Genomic DNA, 17,172 nt, shown 5'->3' on the forward strand with positions numbered 1-17,172 from the left:
AGTTATTGTATGACTAGGACAACGCTACATTAGGAGACCACGATGAAATAAAAATCCCCCAAACTGAATCACTTCGCTGTACAGCTGAAACTAACACAACACTGTAAATCAACTATGCTTCAATAAAAAAATAAGATAATAAAAATCCCTGAGCGTGAAGATGTCAGATACACAATGAACTCTAATTAGAGCAGAATGAAGTGAGCAAGGTTTCCTACCCCTCACCCCCCAAACCCTGACCCCTCTTCCAGCTGCATTAGGGACAAGAAAAACCCATTTCAGCAATTAACATACCACACACGGCCGGCCACCGATAATATTGAATCCCAGGGAGCCCGAGTCCCGATGCAGGACAAGAGTCAGGCTTTTTGTTTCTTCACCCTGCAGGGAACAAATGAGTTCAAAATTTTATTTACAAACAGCGAAAAAAATGGGAGGAATTTTCTCTCTATGTAAGTGGACTTGGGCTGCTGAGCATTAAAAATCCTATGTCTCTAGAGAAGTTTAACCAGGGAAAACTTTGGGGGCCCATGATGAAACTCTGTCCTGCGCTGAAGAGGTTACAAACATTTCTTGATACCATCTAACCCTGGAGCAATCACTTAAGAACGTTTGGAGATGTCCAGACACGTGTAACGAATATTTTCTCTCAGTGACACCTTGGTCTGCAAACGCATCTTTCCTATGGCCAGCCCAGCACAAGCTGGTTGTCTAGATGGCTACTGTCTGTCTGTTTCTCAACCATTGTTAACAGCAGCATTCACGTTATGTCATGAAAGGTTCCAATAGCAATCCCCTCGGAAGTCTGTGTGCACGTATGGCCCATCAGTAGTCATCTGTGTTTGGGAGACTTGGGGGGAAAATGGCTCTTGAAAAGTCAGATGCAAACATGGGTGGGAAAAAGAAAAATCCTGAATCTTACTGAAAAGGGGGGAGGGGGCATTTTCACAAAGTAATGACTGTCCAGTCCTGAGGGGATGCAGAGTGTGCAACAGAAAACACTCTGTTTAAGGTATGGGGGGTCCACGTGAGCCCCTTTAAATCAAACAAGCAGAAATGGCCCCAGCAGGTCTCAGAGGCGCAATGTTCAACAGTCAAACAGGATGGAGATGCCAGGGCACCCCAACTAACACTCTCAAGTAACAGACAGATAAATAAAAATAGATTTAACCTTCTGCACAAACTATCACTTAATAGGCTTAGACATAAATATTAAACTTGCTGATACACCTCTGAAACAGTTCCAACTACCTGAATGATATGCAAAACTCCACATGTACTGGCTATAAGTTTACAATTGCTTCACTCATGTTTTCTGTTTAAACAGGGTATCATTTAAATGCGGTAATTTTTTTTACGCTTCTCAAAAACAGCACTGGCAGCTTATCACAAAGAGGTTTTATTCTGATATTTATTGCGTCCTGATGAAATCTGCGCTTTCTACTTCTGCTGGGGAAATAAGTGGCAACATTTGAATGACATGAATGCAAATATCTTATTCGACCTCCACGGTGGCAACGAAAACCACTCTTGCCAACTGTGCAGTGCCCAGTGGTTTTCCTGGAGCACTGCTTCATTTATTGCTATAGTTGTCAATGTAAAACCCTGTTCCATATTTGGCCGGGAAAACTGTATGTAACACAGCCACACACACACTAAAGACTAATGGGTCTCAGGGACTTCCCTGGCGGTCCAGTGGTCAAGAATCCATGCTCCCAATGCAGGGGGCACAGGTTCAACCCCTGCTCAGGGAACTAAGATCCCACATGCTGCGCAGGGCGCGACCTAAGACATTAAATAAATAAATAAATAATAAATAAATAAAGATTAAAGTTTCTAAAACAAAAAAAAACTAACGGGTCTTAATGTGTAAAAGTATCTCCGAGCGCTTAAAGTTCTTAGCAACAACGGCTGTTTCTCATGACTAGTTAGTGTATAGCAGAATTCAAAATATTTTCAAAAATGTCATAGAAGCCTTAGCATCAATTACTAAAACCCTGTAAAAACAAAAATGATTATTTATTAGTAGAAAAAAGCAGTTTCTGATGAAAGAACTAGGTGTCCTATAAGAACAACACAACAAAATCTTCATTTCTTCAGCGTCATTTACTCAATGCAGAAAATACAGTAGGTAAGTAAAAAAGAGAAGCGAGTCTCTATCAAGCTACTGTACTTTAACAAAAAAACAGCAGCGCCTCAGTAATGACAACCTACTTATAAACTTAAAAAAAAAAAAAAGTCCTAGGGCTTCCCTGGTGGCGCAGTGGTTGAGAGTCTGCCTGCCAATGCAGGGGACACGGGTTCGAGCCCTGGTCTGGGAGGATCCCACATGCTGCGGAGCAACTAAGCCCGTGAGCCACAACTACTGAGCCTGCGCGTCTGGAGCCTGTGCTCCGCAACAAGAGAGGCCGCGATAGTGAGAGGCCCACGCACCGCGATGAAGAGTGGCCCCCGCTTGCTGCAACTAGAGAAAGCCCTCGCACGGAAATGAAGACCCAACACAGCCAAAAATAAATAAATAAATAAGTAAATAAATTTAAATTATTAAAAAAAAAAAAAAAGTCCTATTCATAGCACCACCATCCAGAGCGTCTATCAACGCTATCTTTACTGTTCATCTGACCTGCAACAAGAGAACAGGCAACAATATTCACTGCTGTAAGAGAATAAACGTTCAGAATCACCCTAATAGTTTTGAGATGTAAATACAATGATGTGCAAACTGGAAGAGTTTATATCCTTCTGCCTTGGAAACAGAAAATGTTGCTAAGTCCATTTCTTGCTTTGTTATCTTAGAGAGGTGAAAAAGTTAGAAATACATGGGAATTTGAGAGTTATCATACATATCTTACATTTCTGGCTTTCATAACTAATCAAGAATAGACACTGTACAGTCACACAGTAATCCAAGGCAGATGTCTCTGGTTGGACAAGCTCAAATGATGCACAAAGGAGAATGCACAGCCATATGATTAAAACAGACCAGTTTTAAATCTACTGTGTGACAACTATTTATTCTTCTAAAAAATGAAAGAAAAATAAAGAAATCTCATTGCATTGCATTGCATTAACAATGATAACAGCTAACATTTACTGGCTCTTTATCATGTGCCAGAAATTATATTGAGCACTTAAGTGCTTTATTTTATTTAATAATCCAACCAATGTTATCAACTGGCACTATTACCACCCTCATGATACAGGTGGGAAGACTGAGCGAGAACAAGTAAGAAAGCTGTCCCTTGTCAAAGAGCTAGTAAGAGGTCAAGCTGGGATTTAAACCCATGATCTCCCATTTTAGACCTTCATTACTGTCTATGCTAACTCCCTTTTCGTGTGGAACACAGAAAAGAGTGCCATGTAGACTAGCAGCATATTTGGTCCCACGCAAGATCGTTCCCTTGTTGGAGTTCCAAAAAGTTCCACAAAGGAACTCATCATAGGAGGTCTTACCCAGGAAATCAGTATCAGAACAAAACTCCAAACTCTTTAGTGAACTATTTATCTCCAGAAGACCCAACCTGAGATGCCCAAAGACACCTAGGTCTGGTCCCAAACTCAAAGATCTCTCTTCAGGGACAATGGAGACCAACTGAGACGATGCCTGAAACAAGATTCCTCAGTCAAATAGCAATGTGCAAAGAACAATCAAGTTAACTGTCTACACCTCCTTCCCAGATGCAATCAATCCCAGGGAAGAAAGAAAGTGGGTTCTCATTTTCTAGAAGTGTCTTGACCTAGTCTGTTGTCCAGGACGGATAGACACTGGTTTTAGGTGACATTGCCTATTTTAGGACTAATTAACAGGACTGAGCCATCATGTGGAAGATTCAACACATGATACTGGGAGCAATGACAGAGAAGAGAAAAGCTCTGTCTGAGCCGAATTCCTTTCATTTCTCCATCTAACGACCAAAGGTCATTTCCTTTTCTCCGACACCCCGAGCTTGATCCTGATTTTTCCTTTCCACTCCCCTTCCCACAAGCAACCTTAACTATCAATACTTTCATTTAATTTCTGATTCTTCAGAAGAAATAATAGAGAATTTAAAAACTAGGCTTCACACAACACCATGTTTAACAGGTTAACCTTACTTCCTGCTTAATTATTTAACCTGTTCCTGGGTTCAAAATACATCAGATCCAGGGCATTTAAATGATTCTCATTCAATTATATCCCACTGAGTGAAGAGATGTACAAATGGAATAAGGACAAAGGCTCTCATCAATACTGTGTTCCCGGCTGTTCACAGACATTATGTTAATACGTGACACTGTTCATCTAAAGGAAAATTTAACCTATATTGCTCTGTTTTGGTAGTTTATCAGAACCCATGCTTTGAAACTTTCTCAGTGGCTTGGTATAGTAAAAGAAGGGAAAGAGGACTTCCCTGGTGGCGCAGTGGTTGAGAATCCGCCTACCAATGCAGGGGAAGTGTGCTCGAGCCCTGGTCCGGGAAGATCCCACATGCCATGGAGCAACTAACCCCATGCACCACAACTACTGAACCTGCGCTCTAGAGCCCGCGAGCCACAACTACTGAAGCCCGCGTGCCACAACTACTGAAGCCCGTGCACCTAGAGCCCGTGCTCCGCAACAAGGGAAGCCACTGCAATGAGAAGCCCACGCACCACAACGAAGAGTAGCCCCTGCTCGCCACAACTAGAGAAAGCCCGCGTGCAGCAACGAAGACCCAACATGGCCAAATATAAATAAATAAATAAAATAAATGTTTAAAAATATATATACCAATTAAAAATTAAAAAAAAGAAAGAGCTCTGTTTCACAAAAACAACTGAATAACCGAAACATCAGCCTTGGGAGGCACGTATTATATCAATGCTCTACACCTGAGAAACTGAGGCTCGAGAAATGCATACACTTGCTGAAGATCACGTGGCTCCAAGAGGGCGGGGCAGGGTTGGAACCCAGGTCCACAGGACTCCAACACCCATGCTGTTTCTCCTGGGCTGGTAAATGTGTGCACCCTACCCTAAATTCCTTTGCCTCAAAAGACACGGCTTTCACATTACAATGTCATGAAGGACTAGACATCTAATTAGCTTTGTAATTAGAGTTTTAAGCAGGGCTTCTTTGGACTATGCAATAACAGTGGCAAAGATTAGAGTATCTATTATGTAATTAGAGTTTTAAGCAAGGCTTCTTTGGACTATGCAATAACAGTGGCAAAGATGAGAGTATCTATTATACCCTGAAGGGTGTCATAAGAATACTATACCTTTGACAGGAACAGGGTGATGGTTAAGATCTTGGACTTCATAGTCAGAACCTGAGTTGAGTTTCCTCATTCTTAGAATGAGGATAATAATGGTTTCTTCTTGAAACATGAATGAGATAGACTATCACTGCCTAGTGCCCCCGTACAGGGCCTGGCCAATAGCAAGGGTTCCAAACACGAGCAGAGCACAGCGTGGGCCGGACACTAGCACATCTCAGCACTGAGGCCATGGTGCTGTTTAACCACATAAATGACTCTGCTACAAAATTCTGGAAATGAAGAATGTCTAATCCTAAGTTAACTTACTCAGTCTACAGCAAGTTTGGGAGAGCTGAGGCCTGAAGTTAAGGAAATAAAGACAGTTGTACATTCATCCCAACATCTGGCCATCTGATGGGAGCTATTACATCCACGTACCCGTTCCTCCTTTTCCCAAGTCTGGAAAAAGAGCGGCACATTCTTAAGAGGACTGCACAAGTGCCAGGAGACAGATTTTATCCTGGAGGTAGTGGGGGAGAGACATGATAAAGAAGACAAGGTGAGCAGCTCGGCCTGGACCTTCAGGGGCACAGAGATGGGACGGGCAAAGGGTACTGATCAGATGGCTGTGAGGCACAAGGAAGGGAAATTGGACATAGGACATCCCCAGGCCTGGAGGGAGATGGCCCTGGGAGCAAAAGGGGTGGGGGAACAGATGGTGTTTCCCAACAGGACAGTAGAGACATCAAGTCCCAGAAAGTGTGGGCTTGGATATGGACAGTGGAGGGAGGAGTGGGGGGCACAGGATACCCAGTTATTGCTGAGACACTTGGACACCCTCCAGTTCTATCGGATGAGTGAGTCTTGATGGGCTGGTAAGAAAACAAAACGTGAAGAATAGGGGGGGGGGGCGGGAAGAAACAACAAAAATGGAAATGAGATAGCACCTCCTTGGCAGCTTTTCCTAGAGCCACCCTCTTCCTGAATGGCAGGGTCTCTTCCCTTCCGGAGCCAGGACTCAGGAGGGAGAGGCGCTCTCACCAAGAGCCCGGGGTGGGGGATGGAGAAGGAAGATGCCTTCATATTCTGGAGTCCAGTGCCAGCACTGCCTCCTTGGGTGAAGGGGCACGAAGCTCTAACAGATGCTCAGCACCCTGTCTCCACCCCAGAATCCAAATCAAGTGGACAGTCAGGCTCCTAGTGAAGTGTAGGGTCTCCTTGGGAGATGCTTAGGTCTTTAGGATTGAGAAAGGGCAGAGAGAGAGTAACCCTGGAGAAGGGAGTGTGGCATGAGCCATCCACAGCCAGTAAGTTACAAGCAGAAATAGAAGCTCCAAGTCCAGGAACATACACTAGATTCTGCTTCAAATAAGCTTGGCTATCATATTCAAACATGTAACTGCCGATCAGTGTTAAAATCACCCAATTTGTAATCTGCTCCATTCAAGGTCTAACTGAACAAGAATTTGGGGGGCGGGGGGCGAGGAATAAAAGCCACAGCGAAAAAGCAGAAGTCAAATGTACTTTGTCAAAAAGACACCTTATGGTGGCTGTTTTTCTTTTAAGTCCAAGAATGCAAACTGTCTTCTGTGGTAGAGTCCCTCTTCCTTTCAGTGTCACTCTGTCACCGTTCTCCTCCAAACAACCCAGCCTCAGAAGCTTGGACGCCAGCCATCTCCTAAGCGGTGTGGCAGCCCCCGAAGTCCATCATGCCGCTGTTGATGTGGATTCTTTCTAAAAACTCCTTTCCGCCCAGTGACGGGTGTTCCTTCCTTGATTATTGCTGTTGTGGGACTTGTAGCCGAGAACGGGCTAGACTGGAAAGCTGCCCGGCGGGTTGTGAGAACCGTAATTGACTGACCGCTAGTCTGTGTATCTGGGGTGACACAACACCTCTCAGCCTCAGATTATGCAAAGCTCCCAGAGACTCGCACAGCTGGGAAACAGCTCTGTCTGTTGACTAGTGACAAGAGAGCGCAAAAATGTGGAGGGGCGGGGCTGGGGGGGACCAGGAGGCAGAGATGGCTGCCAGAAATTCTGTCCTAAAGAGAATGGGGATGCCTTCTCTCCCTGCACCAAGATGTTTCTGTCATCTTCGTTGGTCAAACTATGTTTTTAATGAGGAAGCAGCTTGGACCAAGCCCTCCCTGTAATTCCAAGTCAGTTCTAAAAGAAGGGATTCTTGGAGGAAGAACAGAAGGGGAAAACTGTTCAAGCCTAAGACTGAAGGTAGTCGTGGGAATGATGCTTGAAAATGAATTGGAAACGGATGAGACAGTCAACTGAAGTATTAGCAGCGTTTATCTGTCACCAGAATAGGTGCAGAGAGGATGAAAAGAGACAAAGGGCAAGGGAAAACAGGCAGAAAGGAGCAAAGATATAGCTTTTATGGAGCCATAATATCTACAGAACAGAATATATTCATCCACAGCCAAAGAAGATGTTTCTGAAAAATAACCTAAGACATTAAGTAAAGATTGTCAGTGCTGCCCTAGGCCAAAAATATACACATATTTTAATCTGCTGCTATATTTAGATAACCTAAGAAATCCCTAAGTCTACTTCTTTATTTCCATGAGTTTGATTTCAAGTCTGTATCTCTCATGTTTATCATCCGCTCATCTGCTTTTCTGGTGAACGCCCACAAGTGACGCTTTCACCAACATACAGACAACAATAAACCGAATTAAGGTGCTGCAGCATTTTCACATTTCCACTTGATGGACTACAAGGTGATTTCAATTTTTGAAAAGTGATCATCCAATTACCCAACCTGGAGCATTTTCTTGTCCAAATCAGCAACAAAGCAAAGGCTACCCAGCTGCAAAGTCCTACCTTCTCACTTACAGGCAGGTGGGAGCTTGGCATGGTCCATCCCTCTTTAGCTTTGTTAACTGCAGTTGGACGAACATAAATACAAGTAAACACCCAGTACCCTCACCTTATTCGTGCCTTTAGCCTCCTCCTTTACACCTTAGCTCAGAGTTGCTACCCAGATGCGGTGAAATTGACTTGAATATCCCTCTTTCACAAAGTTTCCAGCACTGACAAGCAGTCAGAGAAGAGAAAGCCAGAGATTCTGGTCACCCAAGGGCATTCCATGGCTTACAATGAGCCTGTAATCCTTTGAGTAAAAATCCTTTTCCTTCTTCTCTATTAAACCATCTCCAATTTCTAATGTTTCTTCAGTGATTTACTTGAAGCACATCCCTAAACCTATAGGTACTTAATAAACATTCACTTAATAAATGTTCAACAAATGCTTGGTAAGCCTTACTATGCACATTATGTTCATCATCTCATTGAACCCTAATGCCAGTCCTATCAGCATTACCCCCTTTTGGAGATGAGGCAATTAAGGCTTAGAGGAGGTTAGAAGATCCTCCCAGAGATCCTCAACAACAAGGCAGAAGGAGCACAGGAGCCCGGATATCGCCAACTCCAGGGTCTGATACTAATCACATGACAGCTCAGTTCAGGGTACCCTGGAGCTGCTGGTGACACATCCAGCCCTGACCCACCACCTTAAGGCGACTTCACCCCCTTCCTGATCCACGTGCAGCAAAGACAGAGGGCACCTGAAAACAGCCCCTAGCAATATTCTAGGGCTGACCCCTCTGCCCAGGACTCATTTCTGCACACCCGTCGCCCTCTGCCAGGGTAAAAGCTCATCCAACCACCCCTCCTGGAGAAGGGGCTGCTGCAGGGCCCACGTGCACACAGGCTGCACGTGGCTCCGCCCCTTAGGCTCCCTGTAAATAGACATACGGGATAGGGGAGAAAGATGGACGCTCGGGTCCATCTGTTAGTTATTTTCTTTACAAGGGTAATCATTATGTTACACCACTTCCCTTTCTTATTGGAACAGGCTTATTAGAACACCATTAGTCTGGGGGGACAGAGGTGACCCACGGCTAAAAGGCTTGGCTGAGCAAAGAACAGCAAGACGTGTTGTTTTCAAAGGCACAAGTGGGCGTCTGATTGATCCAGGGGTGAAAGCCGCTCAAGTTCCCCTTTGCACCCGGCGGTGCCTATCCCAGCGCCTGAAACGCAGTGTATAAGCATGTGAGGAGCTGGACTGAAAGAACACATTTGGAAGAATTTCATTTACTTCCTACCATCGACCACTCTTTAACTTACTAGGTTCGAAATTAAGGAGATGAGGCATGATTCCATCCAGGACACCACCTCTTTTCTCTCCTTTTTCTTCCCTTCCCTTCCCTTCCCTTCCCTTTCCCTTCCTTCCTTCCTTCCTCCCTCCCTCCTTCCCTCCCTTCTTTCCTTCCTCCCTCCCTCCCTCCCTTCCTTTCTTCCTTCCTCCCTTCCTTCCTCTCTCTCTCCCTCTAACTCTCTTTTACAGGCAGGACCTGTTTTGTTTTCTATTGCATGTGCTCCCCACCAGACCTCTGAAAACAGGAATCACAGTGTGGGGTGAACACACCTCATCACCATGGACCAGAAGCCATCACACCAACTAAACAGAGCCAGAAAACGATGCTGGGGAAGCTGTTTAATCTCTGGAGTCTCTCTTTTTCCATCTGCAATAGGAAGGGTAATGGGCTGTGGGTACTAACCTCACAGAGTCTTCCTGAAGATACACCCACATCTCTAACCCGCACAGCACTTGCACGTATAGTAACAGTCCTTTGGAAACCCTGTATGAGACTTTGGAGGGGACACTGCCTCAGGAGAAAATACTGTTCTTATTTTGGTAACAGCCTGGAGTCGGGTGCTGAGTTCAAATCTCAGCTCTACACTTAGAATCTGTGTAACTTCTGGCCTTAACCTAGCTGTTTTATAATCTGTTTTACAATCCCCCTCTCTTACCAAAAAAGAAAGGGGTCTACCAAATGAACAAGATGTGTGTACATACACAATGTACCCTAAGTGTATGGCACCCAGTTAAACTCAATGAATGTTATTTCCTTTCCTTTTAAGCTCCTTAGTCTACAGCCAACACAAAACCACCTTATAAATAGATTCTCTCTCATCAAATAGTTTTACAGAGAAGCAAACATCATTTGTGAACTCAGAAAGAATCACTTACAGATAAACGGCAACAGAATTCCCAATTCAAATTATTCAGTTATGATCATTCAAGCCAGTGTAGCTGGGTAACATATTTGTAAGCCAAATCCTTATTTTCTTTATAAATCACTGAAATGAAATGGATGCAACAGCCCACAATTCCTTTCGCGGAACTGGGCTGTTCTGTAAGACACACCATGGAATGGCCACTTGCTGACACTTTTCAGAAACAGAAAAGACACTGAACTGTGAACATTCTAACAGATACATTTCAAACTGTTTGGACATCTGGAACACCTTTTCATACAATTGTCTATTAGATTCACTTATCTCCAGGAGTTCTGAAATGGACAAAATCGTTTCTGGGATTTGGGAGTTTACACAAATTGATCTGGGTGGATCTGGAGAAACAAAAGCATGCCTCCCACAAACCTGGAAACAATTTTGTTAACTTGCAGGTCACGGAAAAACTCATTCTTTTTTAAGAGTGAGCTAACAAGCTCACTCTTGGTTAGCAATCTGAAAAGTTTCGATGGCTGACAAGACAGCCCTTTCGATCTTGAATTTATTCACGGAACAAAAACATATCGAGAGTTCACAGGGTACATGGTAATCGAACTGGTGCCGGGATACGCAGCCCTGAAGAACACACACGTGGTCCTTCCTTTATTGTCCTTCACAGACAATAAACAGATCTTCCCAGTATTCAGTTACAGCTGTGATGAAGGCCATGCAGGCGGAGCACCAAGGTGAGAGTCTCAGGGCACCAGACCTAGTCTGTGAGGTCAGAGAGGGCTTCCCACAGGCAGTGATGCTTGAGCTGGGATGGGAAGGATAGAAAGGTTATCTAGTCATGAGCAAACCCTAAGTGCTGACAGAAACGCAGGGGCTAGAAGGGGAGAGCTGGAAAACTTGCCAGTTACCTAGCAATGAGCAACTGGAAAGACTATTCCAAGGAGAAAAAAGAGCAAGTGCAAAGGCCCAGGGGCAGGAAGGAGCTCAGGGACATATTCACGGACCTGCCAGAAGACAGTGAACCTGGGAAGAGAGACTAAAGGGGAGAAGAGTACAGGCAGGTGGAGGCCAGCAGGACCCAGAGTGTGCTTGACCTTATATCCACCCAAGAGAAACTCAAGGCACAGCAGGGTTGAAGGAAGAGTGACATCAGATTTACATTTCTAAGAAATGATTCCCAGCTCGAGGTAACTGGAGGGGAGCAGGAAGATACATAGAGGGAGCAGCTGTGACCTAGGCAAGAGGTTATGGGGGTTGAGACCAAGGCTGATTTTTGTCCCACAGGGAACAATGGCAGTTTCTGGAGCTATCTGTGACTGTCACGACGTGAGGCATGCTTCTGGCATCTAGTAGGTAGAAGCCAGGGATGCCGCTACACGTCCCATAATGCACACAACACCTTCCCCACAACACACACACAACCAAGAATTATTCACCCCAAGATTCTAATAGTGCTGAGGTCAGGAAACCCTGGTTTGGACCAAGGTCATCATCTGATGGGATTGGAGAGCAATGAACAGATTCAAGAAGTGTTTAGGAGGTAAAATCAACCTGATTCAATGACACACTGGAAGTAGGGATACAAGAGCAGAAGCTATCAAGGCTGGGTCTCAAGTTTCTCAACAATTCCAAGCAAAGTTACGCCCAGAACTTTCTCCTTCCCAGAAAGCCAAACAAGTTTTTTTGCTGTGGAATGCCTCTGTTCTTAGAATCAGGGGGACAAGTCAGGGTAGGAAACTGAGGCTGGGAGCCCAACTCTTTAACATCCTCAAGTATAGCATCACCAAGTCTGCTGTAGCCCGGATGAGGCTTCAGATTGGTTCAGGAAGCCTTTCTGGACCGTGTTACCTATCATATAACTGCTAGGCAGTCTGGGTTTTAGAACTTCACCCTGGTCTTTCAAAAAACGTTCAGGAAGGGATGTTCAGACGATCATCAGTAAAATCATAACCGTGTGGAAAGACCAACATGTGTTGATCTACATCTGTACTTGAGCCTAAACTCTTTGTCTAGCTGAGTAGCTACCTAAAATGTGAGAGGTGGCCCAGCATGAGCTGGTAGCTTGTTAGAAACGCAGAACCTCACGCCCCATACCAGCCCTGATGGATCAGAATCTCTCAGGGTAAGAATCTGCGCTTTAACAAGCTTTCCAGGTGATTCCAATCATGTGAAGGTTTGAGAAGACCTGTTTCAGCTCACCTTGTAGGGCAGGAGAAACAATGCCTAGGTAGGTCCAAACCCTAAATGCTCAGCTGGTATCAAAAGTCCGAAACCTTATATTATTTAAATAATGCCAGATCATTTTATGGAACAAGTTCTAGGCCTTGAAGAAAGGGTATGGAAAAATCTTCTGAGTCTTTCTTATCTACTTCAGCTTGTAACAGAGAGGTAAATGATAGGACTTTAAAAAAAAAATAATAAAACTGTTGTGCATGCGAGTTTCCAAGCAATATAAATCCTTCTGCTTTTTAGAAGAGAATAAACAGTACCCAGCAGGAGCAGAGAGTCTGGCCAATGAAATAAACAAGTTCTTAAACAGCTTGCAGTGGGAGGGGTCTGTCTGGCAGACGCTGGAACAGCAAAAGCTTTCCACAAGGGCCACTGAGGGTTAACCTCAAGGCAAAAGGAGCGAGCTTCCCCTAAGGCCTGGGCTGGGACCAGCCAGGGTCTGAAGCCAGAAAAATGAACTAGTGCAGCTTTCAGGCCAGGCCATTCTTGGCTGTCTTCAGGCCCAGCAATGAGGTCCATAAAAGTCCCAAGCAGCACTCCAACTCCAGAAGGAAACTTTCTCTGTAAGCTCAAAAAGCAACATCTTGTCCCCAAACTTAATGCCCCTGATTAGCCTACTGACTCACCCAACAGAGCTTCAAGAACTTCCACAGTTTTGATTCAAGTATCATATTTTTGATTCCGAGAGGGAGTTTACCCAAACACTCCAGAAAGAAAACAGAAAGGCAAGAAGAAATAATAAACTAGCTTCACAATGAATGATGTATAAACTCTGGGGGAGTGAATGGCTTATTTATAAATAAGCATCACTTAAAACTATGCAGGAAGTCCAGATGACAGCATAAACAGGAGAAACTCCGGAAACTCCTTCACCCCAAACCCGGCGCCTGCTTGAAGACCCAGCTTTGCCCCTTACTTTGGTGACTCGCAGGCTCAAGCCAGTCTTTTGTACGCCTGTGCGGTCCTGGGTGAGCCTCAGAGTTGTAAATATTTGCCCTTCGCCCAGAGCCGGCCAGCTGCTGAGGCTGCTGCTGACAGACAGGCCGGGGGCCAGGATGGGGTGGAGGCGGGGAGGGGGGAGTCGGAAAACTGGCAGGCCGGGTGTGCGCTGTGGAAGAGGGGGCTGGGAGAGGGCAGGGAGAGGCAAAGCACACAAGCAGACACAGGCCCCTGGGGGCCCCTCAGGCAAATACATTCCCCTCCGCTGCAACAGGCAGCCCGAGGGGCAGCGGCGTGGCCCACGCCCCTCCCCAGTTGGTGAAAATGTGGCCTTTGCAATCAGGGAGCTCTTGGTTCTCATCTGGTGACCGTGCCCCACTCAGAGAACAGGTGACAACACATGGAGACATTTCTGGTTGTCACCACTGGGCAGGGGGCGGTGCTACTGGTATCCAGTGGGTAGAAGCTACGGATGCCGCTCAATATTTGACAATGCACGGGACGGCCTTCCATAACAAAGAATTTTGGGGCCCAAAATGTCAAAACACCCCAAGGTGGACAACTGAGGTAGAACCTGAATCCCAGCTCTCGACGAGTTCTATGACCTGAACCTGCTTTCTCATCTCAGAGGATTAAATACAGAATGCCTCCGAAGTGCTTTGCCACAGTCGCTGGTACATAATAAACCCTCAGTAAATGGCACTTGTGGTTACACTGGGCGACAACACGAGAGTGGTCGCGAGTTTGGGCACCTGTGGGTTCAGAACCCAGTTCTGGCACCTAGAAGCTGTGACTCAGACATCTGACTGCCTCTCACTGGTCCTGAGTTTTCCTCACCCACAAAACGAGAAGCAACGTGCCTCCCTTACTTGATTACAAAGGAAACAGCTGAGAAGCAGAAGTGCTTAGCACGGGGCCTGGAGCAAAGCAAGCCTCCAGTAGTGGTGGCTGTTATAATTACACCAACTCCCAGCACAAGGGGATGGCTTACAAGAGGAGGAGGTTGAAGATAACTGCAGGCGACGCTTGCTGAGCGTTGACTTTCCACCAGGCACCATGCTAGATCCTTTTCACATGTTCTCTCCCTGAAGGGGGTAAAGAAGCTATTTTACATTTAGGGAAACGGAGGCACCTGGAGGTTAAGCCACAACATCACTCAGCTGTTTAGCCAAGAGCCCAGATTCGAGAACAGTTCTAATTCCAGAGGCCTCACTGTCAATTATTACTTTGTATTTGGTGGCGGTCCCTTTACTTCTTTCTGGAATTCTTTCAATCCCTGGAGGAATACTACAGAAGGGGCCTGTGTGTGTTTCACCCCCTGTGTCACATCTCTAGGGCCATACTTTCCAACTCGAGAGAGCTTAAGCTGCTTGCTCAAGGTCAGCCAGCTAGTTGGCAGCAAAGCCCACGTCGGAATCCAGCTTTTACTCCCGAGGCCTCTCCTCTGGCAGCCTTCTTAACTTAATCTACACGGGCTGTGGGTTCCTTTTATTCTTTCTGGAACTCCTGAGGGTGCATGGATATAGTTCACGCCGTGTGTCAGTATCTTATCCTGCGTGTCACGTGTATAGGAACCATGTTTCCCAATCTCCAAAGAGGCTAAGCGACTTCCCCAAGATCTCCCAGCTGGTCTGCAGCAAAGCCTTTGCACACTTCTGACACTGGAGCCACACTCATTCTTACTCTGCGCTGGTCGCGGATTCCTTTGAGTCTTTCCAGAACCCCTGAAGCTGCTGGAGCTATACTTCACCCTGAGTCTAATCTGTCAAAGGACCACAGTTCCCAAGTTTAGGCCGATTCCCCGGCCTTGCTCACGGCGACCCATCTGGCAAGCAGTGTCAGAAGAGGGAGGCAGAGATGCTCCCGGGCAGCTCCCGGGACCCCCGTGCCCAAAGGGACTGGGAGGCGCCCCGGGGACCCAGGAGCCCGGCAGGGGGTCGGGGCGGGCGGCGGCTGCCTACCTTGCCGCCGGGCGGCGTGGCCACGCAGCGGCTGAGCGAGTCGAGGCGCGCGCTGTACTCGGTGAACTTCTTCTGGTAGCGCAGAGCGGTCATCTGCAGCTCCAGCTGTGCGGCGGCCAGCTGCGCCACCAGCGACTTCTCGCGCTTGCCCGCGCGCAGCGCCTCCTTCTTGAGCGCCTTGTGCAGCGCGCCCAGGCGGGCCTGCAGCGCGCCGTTGTGCGCCCGCAGGGCCCGCGCGCAGCAGTGGCCGCCGGCGCGCTGCTCGCCGTGCGTCAGGGGCAGCCCGCAGCCCTCCTGGCAGCGGCCCACCGGCCGCGCGTCGCACGCGTCGCGCATGTGCGCCTCCACGTCGCGCCGCAGCAGCACCTGGCCGCAGCCCGCGTGGCGGCAGCGAGCGGGCGCGAAGTCGCAGCGCTCGAGGTGCTCGGGCAGCTGTTGCAGCTTGACCACCCGGCCGCAGCCGCGCGCCGCGTGCGCGCACTTGATGTCGAGCTTGAGGATGAGGCGCTTGAGCGGCAGGACATGGTTGAGCTCCTTGGCCGAGAGGCGACCGCGGCAGCGCGCCGGGCAGCTGCCCTCCTGCACCACCCAGGGCAGCACGCAGCCGGCGCAGAAGACGTGGCCGCACGGCGTGGTCAGCGGGTCCTCCAGGACCTTGTGGCACAGCGCGCACTTCAGGTCCGGGTCCACGTCGCCGTCGAAGCGGTCCAGCTCGAAGCCCATGGTGGCGGCCGGGGCCCGGGGTCGCCGCCGGGCGGCCGGCCGCCCCCTCCCTCCCTGCGAGGCAGCCCAGACGCGCCGGCTGCGCCGCCCGCTCTCTCGCTGGCTCTCCCCGGACTGAGCCTAATTGCTCCAGACTTCCTCGGAAAATGCCCGAGGAACAGAACTCCTCAGCCGTATTTGCGGGAGCGCGTGCGCACGCACATCCTGCCTCGGCTGCCTCCCGCCCGCCCCCTGCAAAAGGGAGGAGGACGGGTGGCGAAGGAGGGTAGGAAGACCCAGAGGCTCGCCAAGGGGACTGGCCCGCCCAGGACGCCAGCCTGAGCCCTCCTCTCCGGAAACTCCACTCCGCTCTCTTGCAGTTTTCGCTATGGGAGACAAAATGCCAGCCGAGAAAAGCTCACTAAGTTAGGCGCTGAGGGTGCTGCTGTCGCCCAGACGAGTTTTCCTGGAGCCCCTTCCGGGCCGGATCGCGACTTTTCACTCCCCTCCCCTGCCTCCTCTTTTCGTGGCTGATTACACAGAGAGCGAAAAATATCGCGGGGCCCGCTATCTCAGCACTTACGGTCTTTATTTATTTATTTCATTCCGGGGAAAGTTACAGAGCCTGCGGGACGCTCCTGCAACTACAGGTCCCACCAGAGGTTCAGCGGACCCCGAGGTTTGCCAGGCCAAGGTTTCCAGAAGCAGAGGGCGAATCTACGAGGGCCAGTTTTCGGGGACGAGAGCTGCTCGCCGGCTGCCAGGGTGGGAGAGGCTGCCGGGCTGGCTCCGTTCACGTCACCTAACACCTCTGAAGTGTCTGCACTAAAGCGTGGCTTGCATTGTGCTGGGCCCTGAGAAATCGGTCCCTTTAAAAATCATCAGTACAATACTGTGAGAGCGCGTCGTACTTAAAAATTATTTTCCCCCATTACAAAAGAAGTAACGCTGGTCTTACAGCGTTAAAAACCGCACAAGTGTAGAACTTGGAGAAGTTCCCCATAATCACCCCCGCAATCGTGTGAACTGCGTTCCTTCAGTTTTGTTTTGTTTTTTTCCTATGTATGCACTTTGTTATA

At 47.8% G+C, this 17,172-nt stretch overlaps 1 protein-coding gene across 2 annotated transcripts in view; it reads right to left on the reverse strand.

Moving 5' to 3' along the window:
* Positions 1-16,232, reverse strand: part of PDZRN3 (PDZ domain containing ring finger 3) — a 244,604-nt gene extending 228,372 nt beyond the window's left edge. The window contains exons 1-3 of one of the 2 annotated variants that reach the window (XM_059940196.1): positions 15,392-15,466; positions 14,422-14,515; positions 295-381 (exon numbers count right to left, since the gene is read on the reverse strand). Coding sequence is in view for 1 of the 2 variants with exons in the window: in XM_059940195.1 (XP_059796178.1) it covers positions 295-381; positions 15,392-16,114 (810 nt within the window). In the remaining variant the exon portion in view is untranslated. Of the gene's footprint in view, positions 1-294; positions 382-14,421; positions 14,516-15,391 lie in introns of both variants that reach the window. The other variant, XM_059940195.1, reaches the window with a different exon arrangement.
* Between the last annotated feature and the right edge of the window lie 940 nt (positions 16,233-17,172).

The sequence above is a fragment of the Balaenoptera ricei genome, chromosome 11 (genome assembly GCF_028023285.1).
Source record: "Balaenoptera ricei isolate mBalRic1 chromosome 11, mBalRic1.hap2, whole genome shotgun sequence".
Taxonomy (NCBI): domain Eukaryota; kingdom Metazoa; phylum Chordata; class Mammalia; order Artiodactyla; family Balaenopteridae; genus Balaenoptera; species Balaenoptera ricei.